Genomic DNA, 15,489 nt, shown 5'->3' with positions numbered 1-15,489 from the left:
CAGGTTGCAAAGCCACAGTTTTCTCCTCCGAGGGGACCACAGGTGGCAGGCAGCAGAGCCAGGGCTGGATGCAAACCCCGCGTGGCCCAGGAGCCGCCGCTGCCCGCAGCTCGCCCTCAGAGACAGCGCGGGGTCCCCCAGCCCCGACTGCTGCCTGCCCGTGCTGGCCTCGACACGGGGCTGCAGGAGCACGACGCACGGCAGCCCCCCAAAATTTCGGTGTCCTGGCAGAGGGCCCAGCCTGGTGTCCCGAAGCCACACAGCAGCAGCAGCCGAGGGTACCTCAGGGACGTTGCTGTTATGTGAGGGCAGTCATCTGAGCCCAGCTGGCACAGCCAGGCCCCGAGCTGGAGCCGTCTGCTCCCGTCCCCAGGCACCAGGGCTACGGCTTTGGGCTCGCCGCCAGACCGGGCCCATCTACCCGCTGGTTACGCTTCCTCCTCGGCTTGCATTTCTACCGGGGTGACAACAGCCGTGACCCAGAAATAGCAGGGGACGCTTAACTACACCTCACCAGACCAAATCCACCCAAGAGCCGGCGGAGCGGTGGCCAGGTGGCCTACAAGATAGGAGCAAACCCCTTCCTTTTATGCCCTCCTGGGGCAGCCTGGGCAGAAACAGAGGCGCAGCTGGGTCCTGCTCTCCCCCCTGGGGCAGGGGGGGCGGTCAGCCCGCAGAGTGAATTCATCTGAAGCAGCCTGCAGAGCAGGAGGCAGAGCCCCTCCGCAGCATTAACACCGATCTACAAAACACGGGTGCGCAGGACGCTCCTGAGCAGCTCCAGGTGCAAAGCCTTCTTGCTCACGTGAGGGGTAAATACATTTTCACAGCGATCTCTGGGGAAAAAAACCAACATAAAACAAAGCAACCAGTGGTTCCTGCTTTGGGGCAGGCACTTTGACGAGAGAGCCCACGGGGACGTGGTGCCGAGCCCTGGGCACGCACCACGTGCGTGTGCGGAGGAGCAGCCGTCCCCACTGGTGCGCTTCCCCCTTTTGGGCTCCGGAAGCAGACCCCAAGGCCCAGCCCCACTCTTTCCCCATTTTACACCAGACTGGGACCCCGCAGCGCCGCTTCCCTTCCACGATTAACCCTCCGGCTGCTGCAGAGGCTGCCGGGCTGGGAAGCAAAGCGCTCGTGCAGGGACCCAACGCGCGGTGCCAGCCCCGGCCACGTGCTCGCCCTCCCGCCGCAGACAGCGGCCGCAGGGCCTCGTTTCTGCGACCACGTGAGGCCAACGCTCGGCTGACAGACAGGAAACCGCTCACGGAGACCTGCAAGGAGGAGTTGTTGTTGCTGTCGTCCTTTTCTGTTCGCCGGGAGAAACTTGAAAGGGAAGAGGAGATCAGAGCCGACCGCCAGGCTCGCCTCGCCGGCTGAGCACCGAGCCCAGGGCGCGCACACGGGGGTCTCCAGGCACCCGGCCTGCATGAACGCCGTGCTCCATCAGAGAGCCCCCCCGGTTTGCTGGGGGCTCTCCTGTACCCACACTATGAAACCCCACGCAGTGAAACATGCGGGCCCGTGAAGCCCAGCGTGATTTCAGTCCCACTTTCTGCCCCGCTGCAGAGGGGACGCGGTGCCAGCCCCCCGCTGCCCCCCTGGGTGACGATGCTCAGCACGAGAGGGACAGTGAGGTCCCCGGGGGGGGCAGAAAGGACCTCTGACCCCCGTCGCTGCTCTTCTGCAGAGCTTTTTGTGCTTTTGTGCAAGGGGAACACAAAGCTGCCGCAGCCCTGCCGGCCCCGAAGCGCTGCGGGATGCTCCCACTGCAGGCACCCGGGGCTGGGGCTCCCCACCCGGCCCCCCCAGCTGCGGCCGAAGGCGAGGAGGGGGCACCCCGGGACCGAGTTCTGCAGGAGCAATTTACGCCCAGGGCTGCCTTTTTTTTTTTTTTTTTTTTTTTTTGCCTTTTTCCTTCTCTTTTTCACAAAGGCCAATTGTGTCCGGGTGCCCCGGAACACCACGTTGCAGGAGCAGGCTCAGGCCGGGGGGGGCAGGCTCCCCAGCATCTCGCCCCCCCGCTCCACGTCCCCATCCCCGGCCCCCCCCCGGCCCCAGCCGCTGTTCAGCCCCGAACACTCCCCGCATCGCTACAGGGGGCCGGGGAACAGCAGCCCCCCCCCGGGGGGGCCCAGAGCCCGCAAGGAAGGACCGGGGGGGTCAGCAGGGGGGGTACGGGCCGAGAGCACCCAGCCAAAGCCGGGGTGCCCCCCTCCCCTCCAGCCAAACGCGGGGAGTTTGCGCCCCCGCCGGCAGCAGCGAGCCCTTTTGGGGTGCCCGGGCACTGCCCCAGAGCACGGCGCCCCAAATGCGACCCCCCCCCAAAAAAAATCCCACCCCCGCCCGCTCCTCCCGCCCCGGGCACCGGCGACTCACCCGCGGCGGCGGCGGCGGCGGCTCCGGCAGCTCCCCGCCTCCTGCTGCTGCCCTGCCTCCTCCTCCTCCTCCTCCTCCTCCTCCTCCTTCTCCTCCTCCTCCTCCTCCTCCTCCTCCTCCTCCCCCTGCCCTCCTGCTGCCTCCTCCTCCCCCATCACCCCTCCTCCTCCTCCTCCTCCTTCTTCCCCTCCATCACCCTTCCTCCTCCCCCTTCCTCTGCCCCATCACCCTCCTCCTCCCCCCATCACCCTCTCTCCTCCTCCTCCTTTCACCCCATCACCCTCCTCTTCCCCCCATCACCCTTCCTCTCCCCTCCCCATTACCCTTCCTCCCCCATCACCCTTCCTCCCCCTCCCCCATCACCCTTCCTCCTCCTCCTCCTCCTCCCCCCCATCACCCTTTCTCCCCCCTCCTCCTCCTCTCACCCCATCACCCTTCCTCCTCCTCCTTTCACTCCATCCCCCTCCCTCCCCCCCCATCACCCTTCCCCTCCCCCATCGCCCTTCCCTCCCCCAGCTCTGTTCTGCTCCCTTCCCTCTCCCCCGCCCCAATCCCCCCCCTCCATCGCGGCCGATGCAGCCCGGGACAACATGGGGCCGATGTAGGGACACTGCGGGGACAAGGATGCGAGATGCCCTGCCCTGGGCACTGCCCACCCCCGGGCCTGTCGAGCTGAGTAAAGATGTTATCGGGCCCTACAAGCTCTTCCCGCCTTACACCTGGACCACCAGAGCTTCTCCTCCTCCTCTCGCAGCGGGGAGAGGAAAGGGGAAGGCAGGAGGCCCTGCCCCGGGGCGAGGCTGCGAGGTGCATGGAGCCAGGCTGCCTCTGCCGGACCCCTTCCCTAATCCCGTACCCCAGACCCTACGCTTCTCAGACGCCCCGTTACCAGGAGAGGGCCGGAGGAGGACGAAAGGGTTAAGAAGGATCACTTTTGCGGCCCTGCAGACCCCAAAGGACTCCATTTCACATGCCCAGCCTCCAGGGGCCAGCCTCCGTGGGCCATCTGCTGCCCACGAGCACCGGGCACGTCCTTGGCCCTGCTGCTCCCTGCAAAACTGCGTGGCAGCAGGAGCAGGAGAAGCAGGAGCAGGAGAAGCAGGAGCAGGAGAAGCGGGGCAACCAGAAGCAGGGCAACCAGGAGCAGGAGCAGGGCAACCAGGAGCTCCCCACGCTCAGCAGCTGGTGGAGCAGGGCCGGTACCACAGCGACCCCGCCGCCAGCAGCAGTGCCGCCCTCCGTCTCCCCTTCCCGACCACTTCCAGCCGCCGCCGCGGCCGAGCCTGCCCCGAAAACGCTGGCTGCAGCCCGTGGGCGAGCCTGGCGCTCCCCCACTTCAGTAAGTGCCACAAATGACAGTTTCTGAGAAACCTCCACCCCAGCGCCGCGGCAGGAAATCCAGCCTCGGTCTGCTTACGCTGCAGCTGTGCGCAGCTTTCTGCTAGATTACGCCGCGTTTTATGACAAAAAAAAAAAAGCCTTAACCCCTATCAATGGGCATTAGTGCTTTAATCTCCCTAATCTCCAGGCAAATCCAACGCTAGATGCCAGAGCAGGCTTGCCCAAGCAGCAGCGGGGGCTGTTTGCAGGACGCTCCAGCCTTGCGAGAGCTCGGCACGAGCGGGACGCGGAGCTGGGGAGCGGCGCTGCCCGGCTCCATCGGGAGCTTCCAAGGGGAAGCAGGGGAGCGAGAGCTCGGCTGCACCCGGCTTTGCAGACGGGACCCGCTGCTCCTGCCCACGCCGTCGGCTCGCCGCCACGCAGCAGCACGTCTGCAGCTCCACGCAGGTGTAAGCACCCAAACCGAACCTACCGCCAGGGTCCTCCCCGCGGCCGCCGCAGCTCTGCAAAGACATTTGGGGCAGGACGCGAGCTCACGCGGTGCACAGGCTGTTTTCCAGATCAACTCGTGCAAAATGTTTTGTTTCGACTCAGCTCTTTGCCTCCACGCGTCTCCTCCTCCCGAGAAGCAACAAAGGTGGGGGAGCGAGCAGCAAAGAAGGTCAGCGCTGCGGCATCCTTGGACCCAAAGAAAATAAAACTGCGGGGCTTTCGTAAGCGTGCCTTTCCTCCCGGCGATTTGGGGGCTGTCTGCATGGAGGAGGCACTCCCGCAGGGACAGCAGCAGCCTCCGGGATTTGTTTTCCCAGGGGCACCTCTCTGATCCCGATCCGAGCCCCCTGCCGTGCCACTTCTGCCCGTGCCCTTTCCAGACTCGGAGCTGGGAGCGAGCAGGCAGGGCAGAGCAGGGGGGGAAGGAGGCAGCCTTATCCCTGCCTTAAAATGAGGAGGAGAAGCATTAAGCGACTTGCCCAAGGTCACACACAACTTACAGCGGAGTCGAGAGCTGCATCCAAACCCCCAGCTCAGAGTTTCTAACCACAAAGTCATTGTTCTCCTCTTAAATAAAATAAAATGAAAAAACAGGGTTAGAAGCAATTCAGGCGAGGCCCTCTTGGTGTTGTAAGCACCAAGGGATTTGAGCTGGCTACAAGTTCTGGGGGAGATCCCAACCATTGTCCTTTATCTTGCACCAGAGAAGTGCCCGGCAGCGGGGCCAGCCCTGGGCACAGCCGCCCGGCTCCATCCCGACCGCAGCCATCGCTGCCTGGCGCTGGGGAAGGCCCAAAACCTGCAGACGAAGGCAGCTTTACCAGGACTCACCGGCCTGCGAGGGGGACCCGCATCACTGGGAACAAAAACATTGCACCCCGAGCAGCCCAGCTCTAGGCAAACATCAAATCCCTGGAGCACAGGGAGCAGGGACGTCTTTCCTTGGATGAGCGACGAGATATTGCCAATATTCACCACACTGCGCCACGCCGAGCCCCAACACAAAGTGCAGCGTTAGGGCTTCGCAAACATTTTTTATTGCCTAACAGTGCAGCAGTGCTGACCACCTCCACGGCCCCGCTGACTCCGGTGGACGCGCCAGGCGCTCAGCCACCCTGGAAGCCCTGCCAGCTGTATTTATCATAACCCCGGATCAACAGAAGAAGGAAAAGCACAGCCAGAGACCCGGGGGGAGCACCAGCAGATGCAGTAGAAGCAGCATGACCGTGGAAAAGGACACGGCCTCGCGGATCAAAGACCCCAAAATTTAACACCAAAAGAAATTGTCCCTGCTAGCAAGAGCAGAATATTCCTCGCCGCCAGCAGCATCTAAACCAAACCACCACTTCCTAGCAGCCTTGCTGCAGGCCTGCCCCCAGCCCCCAGGCAGGAAGCGCTGGGGCCGATAAGCCCGCGGTGCCCTCTGCACGTCCTGAGGGCCCCGTGGTGCAGGGCCCAGCGCGGCACTGGCGTCTCCTCCCTCTCACTGCAGGGCTCCTGAGCCTGATGCCGGTTTGATTTCTCCCCTTTCGAGCCACCCGGCTTTCGGTTTGCTCGCTGGTAGCCCCTGTAGGAAGGACGTCTGTGCAGGTATTGCAGCGGTGCTTGCCTAAAAGGAATTCTGTGGGGTGGGTGAAGTCTCCCCGAGCCGAGATGGCAGCGGGGCAGCGCAGGGACCCCGCAGGCTCCGTGATCGCCCTCAGCCCCTCCTTGGCCAGGAGCAAGCAACAAAACCCGCTGCCACCCTGACAGCCCCGCGTTACACCCACAGCCAGGGGCTTCCCCCTTTCTGCCGGAGGCCACGCTCAGAGCCACCAACACCCCCCCGTCCCTCCGTGTCCCCCCCGAGGGACAGCGTGCTCCCACACCGGGAGCGAGCAGCTCCTCCAGCCCCAGGAAGGCAGGCGGGGAGGAAGGAAGGAATTATTTCACACGCATGCAGCTGGCACCGCGTCCTTGGCACGAGTCAGCGCCGCGCAGGGAGGCCGGGCCTCGGCAGCAGCACCCTGCCCTCCCGCAGCTCCTCGCCGTGCTCGAGCAATCCACCGTTTTCCAGAAGGGAAGGGACTGCTAGGAAGCTGCTCCTGGGTCACAAATGTTTGGAAAAAATAAATAAAGCAGGAAAAAAAAAGTTTCTCCCAACATCCTGCCGCTTGCAGGGGCCACCAGTTTGGCCACTGGCGTGCCAGTCTGGACGGAAGCAGAGGGCACCTGGTACCTGCTCCCCCTGCGTCACTGATTTGGGAACAGATTTTGCTTTTCAGGGGCTGATTTGTCTTTGTGCATTGATGCTGTGGCGGAGAGGGACCCGGGACAGATGGCACAGCCTGGATGGGAGGAAACGTACCTCACTCTTGTGCCCAGTGCCTCGTCCTTGGAGGGAGAAGGAAACCATCCTCCCTCCGGCCCATGGGGCAACAGGCCCAGGAGCTGCTCAAAAACCATCAAAAGGACAAGTAGGAGAGATGAAGGGACTCCGCAGGGCTCCTTGTGGCAGCTTAGCTTTTCTCCATCGCCGACGGCTTCCCTCCGACCGGCAGCGGCACAGACAGACCAGGGAGGTTTGCAAAAAAGCACCAAGCACTGGATGGGGAAGGGTTGGGAGGACGGGGAAGGGGCGATGGGTGGGATGGAGACGCGGGAGCACAAGACAACAAGGGCGCGTTGCTCCCTGCCCGCAGCCCCCGGGGCCGTCAGCCAGCCCCGTTCGGTCCCAGCTGTTTTGGGACCGGTGGCCCTTGGGGTTGTGCCGGCCCCGAGGCCTCTCCCAAGCCCTGCATGGGGCCGGGGTCAGCGGGATAATTGGGTGCAGCTGCGGGGTGCTGCAGAGCACAGCCGCGACCGTTTGCCTCGGGGCGATCGCGTCTTTGCGTGTAAGGAGCAGAGGGGCTCTGGGAGAATGCAGTGGGCTTCCGACAAAGTCCTACAGGGCGGCTGTCAGGGGCCTTGCCAACTGCTCCTGGTGACGGTTTGACTCGGTCCGGGATCCCAGCGGGGAAATCCCTGCTCTGCCCTTACCGGGAGCTGCCCCGATAACTGGTGTTGGTGCCCGCAGCAGGGAGCTGCCCCCGGCACCCCGACCAGCTCTGCCAGCGACCAGAAAGGGTCAGTCCTTCTGCAATTTGCCTTTCACATGAATACACAAAAAAAAAACGAGGCCGAGAGGAGCAACACAGCTCCATCACCTTTCACAGCACAGCGTAGTTCAATAAAACACAACCACCACAGCCCCCAGCCCTGGGGGTGCGGCACGACCACGACGCGCTGACGGGTACCCACCGCCCGTCCCCAGCGCTCGGCCAAGGCAGGTCAGAGCCAAGCAGCGGGCACCAAACCAAGCCGCCTCCTCGCACCCCCTGGGCAGGGGGGCCGGGAGCTTCCCCGGAGCCGTACGGGCGCTTTGTGCATGTAACAGCCCTGCTACAGGCGGTGATCGAGTCCTCAGCTCCCCTGCCCCAAGGATGCCTCTGCCGCAGCCTGTGCCAGCGCCTGGCTGGGCACCAGCCACAGGTCTGCTCCTGCTGCCAGCCCCAGGGGGGCTGTTTTAGGGTTTCCCAGCCAGGCTGGTGCTGGGGAAGGACCCCGAGCCCACCCTGCCTCCTGCTCACCTCCTGCAGCACCACGCAGGAAAGGTCCCGGTGCTCAGCAAAGGGCCGTTCACCACCAGCTCTGTGTCACCCCCGGTTACAAAGGGTTAACGCGCTGCAGCTGGGCCAGAAATGCCGCGGGACAAAGGGAGGCTTCATGTCCTGCCATCCGCCAGCGCAGAAGAAGGGGCCCTAATCCGATTCCCAAAGAAAATGTGGCTTTTACAGCCCCGCGCAGCGGGCTGGGAGTCCACGGCAAGTGGAACCAGCCTGGGGGGAGGCCAGAAAGCAGGAGATAAATCACTTCTGCACGAGGAGGAGGAGGAGGGCAAGCTGGACGAAGGTTACAGCCCCTGAGCAGTGCTGGGGGACAAGAGGGACGCGTCCCCAGACCCCAGCATCATTTCCACGCGATTTACTGGGCTGGAGGCAGTGCCGCCCCCAAACTCCACCTGGGTGCCCCGCGCCCCGCGCACGCAGAGCCCCCTGCCAGCCCAGAGCCCCCTGCCAGCCGTAGCAGCTCGTCCCACGGGGGATTTCCAGTGGATTCGGGGAGAGAGGCTGCGACCCCAGCCCAGGGTCGCTGCCGGGGCCACCACCCAGCCTGCGAGCCACGGACGGCGCTCACACGTGCTATGGGGGCAGCTGGAGCATCCCCACACGCATGGGACACACGGGATTTGTGTCCACCGTGCTCCTGTCACCCCGAGACACCGCCTGCCGTATGTCTGCTCCCGGCACGATTTTTGGACAGGCACTCCTCAGGCTCAGTCTTCAACATTAACTCTTTAATCAGAGCTTTTGTGTTTTTGTTTGTTGTTTTTTTTTTTTTGTTATTTTTTAAATGAACGAGCTAGCTGTACCACTCCCCTCTCCGCAACACGCCCATCAAATTTTAGAGAGAAATGAATTAAAGTGCAGTTATAATTAGAGTCTTGCCATAAAATCACAACTCTCACCAAGCATAACATCCAGAAGGGCTGGGAGCCTCCAGCCTGGGCTTCACCCAGCCCCTGCGTAGCTTCGACAGGGACAGACAGCATCGCAGCCAGAGGGAAATGGCAGCATTTAGGACCTGGGCTGTACAAACTGCTCGGGGAGGGGGTGCCCGGATTCCCCTTGGACAGGCATCCAGGAGCCGCCAGGGCATGAGCCACCCATCGGTCACAGCGGGCTCCACCTGCACACCTTGCGCTGCAATCCCCCAGCAGAACACACTCCTCTAACGGCTGTGAGGTTCGGCACATCCCCATCGAGCTACCCACGAGCCGCGTGACCCCGCAAGTATTTTGCTCTCAACACAGAAAGTCACGCAATGTAACCACAAAAGCAACACAGGGGCCCCAACTCCCCGAGCTCTTGGCTACGCAGCCTTCCACGTGCTCCACACATCTGTGTTTTTTTTTTTTTTTTTTGTCCCCGACATCCTGAAGGGCCCTGAAATGGGGTTGTGAGCAGGGCACGCACCCTGGATGTGTGATGGTGCTGTACCCTACCACCTGCAGTCATGTCTGGACAGGGTAACAGTCCGCAGGGGTTCACACGTACCCACACCGGAGGCCGAGCCCGAAGGAGGCAGCTCGTGCTTTTACAAGGCGGTGCCCAAGCCATCATCGCTCGGCTCAAAACCACAAACTCGATCAAGCGTTGCCTGCGCATGCAAATTTCTCATCGCCCGAGCCAGGCCCACGCATCCTGCGGGGGAATCCAGGCAAACAAACACACAGCCCTAGTGCCGGGGAGCCCGGACCCTCCGACGGCGAGGCTCCGGCAGCGGCACCCGAGCTGGGGCTGCAGCACCGCTCCGTCCGCCCCGCGCAGCATCTGCACAACGCAGCAGTGGGAACGCCATAAAATAGAGCAGCTCACTCACCACACGGGATATTAGCCCCCAAAGTCGCCCGGTGCTGCAGTAAGATGCTCCTGAGCTCCTCTGGTCTGTGCGTTCACGCAAGTCCACCCCCGAAAGCAGTGAGCGCGAGCCCAGCTCGCAGCGCACGGCACAGAGCGGGCATCGGCGGGCTCCGAAGAGGAGCAGGGAGCTGGGATGTGCACGAGGGCAGCCACCACGACGCTCCGTCAGTGCCCACTGGCCCTAAACGATGAAAGCCCTGCCGAGCCGCAGACAGACAGCTCAGTGTGCTGCCGAAAGCCGCAGCACGGCACCAACAATGGCCCCGTTGGCGCCCAGCTGCTCCCCGGCCCCGACTGGGGCAGGCAGCGCCTTCACGGAGCTGGAGACGGTCTCAGCTCCGAACGTGTCCAGCCAGACCCACCCCGGATGCTTCTGGTCCGGTTGCACAAGGGGTGGATTTAGAAAGAGAGGTCTGATGATGTCCAGAACAAGCCCTTTCCAGGCAGGACCCCCCCGCTGCGCGTAAAGGTGCCGGGTGAGGACGCGCGCCCTGGGGACAGCAGGGCAGGAACGTTTCCTGCAGGCACACAGCACGCAGCTTCAGCTGCACGGCTGGCCGGGCCGGCACCCCGAGCTGCCTGCACCCCGAGCTGCCTGCAAGCAAACCTGGGAGAAACCGCGCTCAGCGAGACCCGAGGGTTCCCGTCGTGCCGCTTAGACATGCGAGTTCCCACTCTCCCACGATCGTTGTGCAAGCAGCCGTCCCGAGTGGCAGGAGAAGAATAAGGAGCTGTTGTTAAAATATTACCCGAAAAAAGAAAAAAGAAAGGAAGAAAAGCGCCCCCTCCAATCCCCAGCTCCGATGGTTCCCACCGCCGTCACGCTCACCAGGCTGCAGCACGGCCCTGGCTCTGTGGGCCAGACGTGTGGGAGCCGGCCCCGGGATCGGGCCCTGTGCTGCCCACCACAGCCCCAAATCCAGCCCCGCAGCCCCAGGAGAGGCTGGATGGGGCTGTTCCAAAAGAGCCAGTCCCGGAGAAAAGCAAGGGGAGATAAGGGGGTGGGGGGAGGGGGGCGACACAGGAAGGGCCCCCCTGTGGGGCCAGGGTCCCAGGGCAGGAGCCCAAGCATTTCCCCGGCTGGAAGGAATTAGCCCTGCACCTCCCCCTGCCTTTTCTTTATTTTTTTTATTTTTGGGGGGTGTCCCCAGGCACAGAGGGGCTCCAAGGTGCCTGCAGCCTGCCCAGGCTGAGCACAGCCTCGGGCACAGCCAGGGGACCGGTGGTTCTGCTATCAGGAAATCAGTACTGTCAGTGCCCGCGTCCCCTCCACAGCCAGCGAGTCGGGGTCCTGGGGCCCTGCCAGCCTCCCCTAACCCCCCCTTACCCCACCAAAGCCCTGCCACCCCCTCTCCACCACCAGCCTCCAGAGCAGAGGCGCGCAGGCCGTCAGCCTCCCTTACGCAGCCGTGTAGGCTCCCCGCGGCGCTGCAGGGCTGGGTTTTCCAGCAGCAGCAGTGCAGGAGCCCCGCCAACGCAGAGGGCGAAGCCGACACGGGCACGCACGTGCCAGGCAGGCGAGGCTGGGTCAGCCCCTTCCCGCTGCCGCGTCCCACGGACACCCACATCTGGCTGCCCGCCGCGGGGTGCCAGCAAGCTTGGAGCCAGCACCCAAAGGTGCCGGTGCTGCGAAAGGAGCCCCCATCGCCCCGAACTGGCCCCTGTGACCCCCCTCTCCCGCCCCCTGGGTGCTCCAGCCCCGGCTGCATCCCCTTCCTGTGGCACATCCCGAGCCGTGGGCACAGGCCCGGCGCCCACCCCGGCACGCAGAGCCACGTGCTCAGAAAAGCCTTCCCGTACCGCAGGCCCTGACAAAGCGTTTCCCTGCGCCGACGCCTGCATCATGCCCCTGGTATTTTTCCCTCGCATCCTCCCCCGTGCTCAGCCACCGCTCCGCTCCCCCCTCCTGCCCTTTCCCTTCCCCTGTGCGCTCCTCGGGCTCGCGGCGAGGGCTCCAAATGCCTGCACTGAGCCGCGGAGACCCCGGCCCGGCCCTCGCCGCGGGGATTTGATTCCCAGGGGCTGGGGATTGCTCGGGCAGAGACTTACGCAGCCGGGGAGCAGGGGAAGGCCAACGCTCGCCGGAGCCGAGGATGCTGCAGCGCCCGTTCCTGCTGCCCTCCCGCCTACAAAGCACGTGGGCCCGCTGCGTCCCGGCTCCCCGCCCCGCGTCTCCCAAACTTCGGAGGAGTTTTCGCCCAGTTCCCCTCGCACAGGGCTTGCGAATCAAATCCCTCCTGGCTCGCTGCCTGCCTCGCAGCCAGACATGAAAAGCACTCGGGTTTCTCCCAGGGCAGCGCGGGTAAATCCTGCCAACATCAAAGGCACCACAGAGGAGCTCCCCCCCCCGTGCAGCGAGGCCGGGGCTGCCTCCTCGCCAGGCACGGCTCCGTGGTTAAGGTGCCGGCTGCACCAGCACTTGAGACACGGCTGTGATTTTTTTTTTTTTTCTGTCTCTTTTTTAAACTCAGCCACACATTTCCTGGGTAACTTGGGGCAAATCAGAGCCGGGAGTGGCTGCTGTGGGTCTGCCCGCTGTCTGCCACCTGGGCAGTGGCTGCTCCCGAGGAAAATGGGACTAAAAAAACCTCCTGGGTCAGTCCCGTGCGCTCATTGCCCTGACTTTATGGGAAACCTGGAGTCCAGGGAGCAGAAACTCAAGCACCTAGGAGCAAGTAGACGCACACACTTCGGTGGTGTGACCCTGCACAGAAAGAGGCTCTGCAGCTCTGCGCCCCCATCTGCGGAGCAGTGCCAGCAGCGTCTCGCCCCTTTGCGCGGCACTTGGACGAAGTGCAGCGAAGCAGGGCGAGGGAGGGCTGTCTGCCCTCCTGCAAGCGGGGAGCAGGATCCAGACCCCAAGCACGGGCAGGATCCGCTCCCCAGACAATGCTGCGGGAGCGAAGTCACACATGCACCAACCTTCGCGGCTTCGGGAGGTGCAGAACGCCAGGAAATAGCTTCGAACTCCGCAGGGATTTACAAAAGCCATAGGAGCACATGGTTTCTTGGCCCACTGCTCATCCCTCCATCCCACACAGCAGTTGTTCCTGCCAGATCGCCGCTTGCCCGGGCTGCTAGGTTAATTTTACGGCTGGAACACTGAAACAGCCTTCACTTAAAAGGGGGGAGGTGGGAGGGCTGTGCCATTTAACACTTGGCTGTGTTTGTGCTATGATTAATATCATCCAATGCACAGATACCAGATGTTCTCGGGGCAGGCTGGAGCGTATCCTAAATTACACCAGGGTGGAATTTTTGGGCAACTTTCAGGGAGTGCTGCGGGCAGGAGCTAAAGGGAGAGCAGAGATTTACACAGATGCGCACAGGGCTCTGAGAAAAAGACCCTCTGGGGTCACTGCCCGGGTCAGCATCCCGAGCTGGCTGTGATGCCACTGGCTGTGCTTTTTTATCATCAATGAGTTGGTATTTTTTTGGCAATTACTCCAAATCCCACTCTGAAGTTCCCAAATCCCACAGCCTGGGCTGTGACCACATGCGATTGCCACAGCTCGGAGGTGTCCGGCCGCTCCCTGGAGGTTCGGCTGAAGGAGGGCACCGCTCGCCTGAGGCCAGCCTGCTCCCGACACCTAAGGAGCACTGGGAAGGGGCACGGGGGACCCCAAACACCCTGTGCTGCCTTGGGGGTCCCGCAGTGAGCTAACGGCGCCCCCACAACCCCCTGAAGCACCCCGCTCCGGCGGCAGCTCCCCCACGGCTGCCTGCTGCCAGGAGCACCTCAGGGTCACCGACGTGGGCGTCCTCCTAATGAGTTCCAGAGGGGCTGGTCTTTGGAATAAAGCAGAAGCCAAATCCTGCTGAGTTGGAAATGGCCATCGCAGCTCTTTACAGGCCACACAGCGTCCTGGGGTAGAGCTGAGCTCCATCAGGACTTCTCCCGGCCGGAGAGACGGGGCGTCTGCCCACGCACAGGAGCGGAGGACGGTGCCTGTTCCACCTTTAGGGCTCCCCATACATCGCACCGAACCTACAGAGGTACCCAGGCCCTGGTCCACACACTGGCAGAGCTGGGCACTACTGATTACATGACTGGTGACAATTGTTAGCATCATTGTCACCAGGGCTAGGACCACAGGAGACAAACAAATAGCGCCCAGGGCAGAGGACACCAGCAGGAGCCGTGCCTCCCTGACGCACAACAGCCCCGCCTGCTTCTCCACCTCCTGGAAACCTCAAACCTGGGCACCCCGAGCAGACCGTACCCGGATTTGTAGCGTTCAGCTGCAAAAATCAGCAGGGAAAAAATTCCTCCTCCCCGAAGCACCGTCACTCACCACCGCCGTGCCGAGTCGGGCGAGCTGCAGCAGGGCTGGCGCAGAGCACGTGGCCGGGCAGCGCCGCGGTGACCGCAGGCACGAGGAGTCCGAGTCCCACGCCGCTGCCCTTCCGTTCGTGCTGAAACAGCGAGATCTGACTGACACCTAAAGCCTGCCCTGGCGGAGTTTGTTTGAGCAGGAAGGAAGAGAAACCTCTCGGCAGGCCTCCGGAAAGTCCCGGTTACAAAGGAGCCCCGAGTGATGCGCTCGCTCCCGGCTGGTCTCTCCCCCGGCTTTTCTCCCAACAGAATCGTGCTGTGTGTACAAAACCGTCTCTGAATCGTAAATTTACACCCAGAAACCAAAAGTAACAGAGCCCTGTTATTCACTTCTTTGAGCAAAGGTTAAATCCAGCTAAATACATCAGCTTTGGAGGAAAGGAGGAGGGCTTGGCAGCCAGGGGAAGGAACGGGAACGTGGGAATGCCTCCTACGATTTGGCAACGTGCTCTTCCTTCTGCATGCGAGCCCTCTGGGGGCTGCTCAGCCTCCTCTAAGAAAGCCCCCCATTCACGCGCCCCGTAATCCCACGGGACGTCCTGCGCCCGAGGAGGAGTTTGGAAGAGGTTCAGGATGGAGCTGAGCCCCTCTCCTGCTGCCTGCGGGAGGTGTCTGCAGCACGGCGCTACCACGGCGGTGCTGAGCCCTAACGGGAGGGCTGCCTGCGACGGGCTCCATCCCTCACGCCAGGCACCCCGCCACCAGGACCAGCCCCGAGGCGATGGCCTGATGACGGTGTTTAACCCACGTGGGGCTCGCAGGCCCCCCAGCGCGGCACCCAGCCCCCTCCTCGCCCTTCACCCAGCTCCCCGTAGCAGAGCACGCCGTGGGGTTCTGTGCATTTGTTCCTCCAGCCGGGGCGGTGCTGTGCTGGGGGACACGGAGGGGTTAGGACTGACAGCCAAATTGGTGCTTAGTCACCTAGTTCCAATTTTGGTGGCTCTAACTGCCCCCAGGCCCTTTCGGTATATACCGCGACCACAGCCATAATTTGGAGCCGAGTGGGAACCGAGTGCCCGGGGCTCGGCATCACCCCTGCAGCCCCCCCGGCACTACGCACACGCAGGACAGGAGCAGCGCTCAGCACCAAGACCACGGCATCCACACACACGTGGCAGAAGGCAGGAAAGCCTGAGGTCGCTCTCGCTGGGCAAGCTGGGGCACCCCAGTTAGTAGCTGCTGCTGAATAAGGTGGCGGCAGAACATCAGGAGCCGTCACGGGAGCTGCTGGGGAGGCAGCTCCCCCAGGAAGGCAGGGGCGAGCAGCTCTAGGTGTGAGTACAAGAAACACTTCCTCAGACCCACCAGGCACGCCTGGCTCACGTTTCCATTTTGGGGTTCCCCTGTACCTGTTCAGCTCTGCTACACCCAACGCCCAGCCGTGCAGCGCCCACAACCCAACCCCGTAACAGCAGCCCCATAACCGCTTTCCGACCCAGC

At 63.0% G+C, this 15,489-nt stretch overlaps 1 protein-coding gene across 17 annotated transcripts in view; it reads right to left on the bottom strand.

Moving 5' to 3' along the window:
- Positions 1–15,489, bottom strand: part of SEPTIN9 (septin 9) — a 129,568-nt gene that overhangs the window by 22,235 nt on the left and 91,844 nt on the right. The window contains exon 1 of one of the 17 annotated variants that reach the window (XM_040530149.1): positions 14,009–14,165. The exons of 13 other annotated variants lie outside the window; for them this stretch is intronic. Coding sequence is in view for 1 of the 4 variants with exons in the window: in XM_040530147.1 (XP_040386081.1) it covers positions 4,193–4,235 (43 nt within the window). In the remaining 3 variants the exon portion in view is untranslated. Of the gene's footprint in view, positions 1–2,379; positions 2,457–4,192; positions 4,287–11,762; positions 11,906–14,008; positions 14,166–15,489 lie in introns of those variants that run through there. 3 more of the 17 variants (XM_040530148.1, XM_040530147.1, XM_040530150.1) reach the window with 3 other exon arrangements.

This window comes from Cygnus olor, chromosome 18 (assembly GCF_009769625.2).
Source record: "Cygnus olor isolate bCygOlo1 chromosome 18, bCygOlo1.pri.v2, whole genome shotgun sequence".
In the NCBI taxonomy this organism is placed as follows: Eukaryota; Metazoa; Chordata; class Aves; order Anseriformes; family Anatidae; genus Cygnus; species Cygnus olor.
This window is presented reverse-complemented; position numbering and strand designations above follow the sequence as displayed.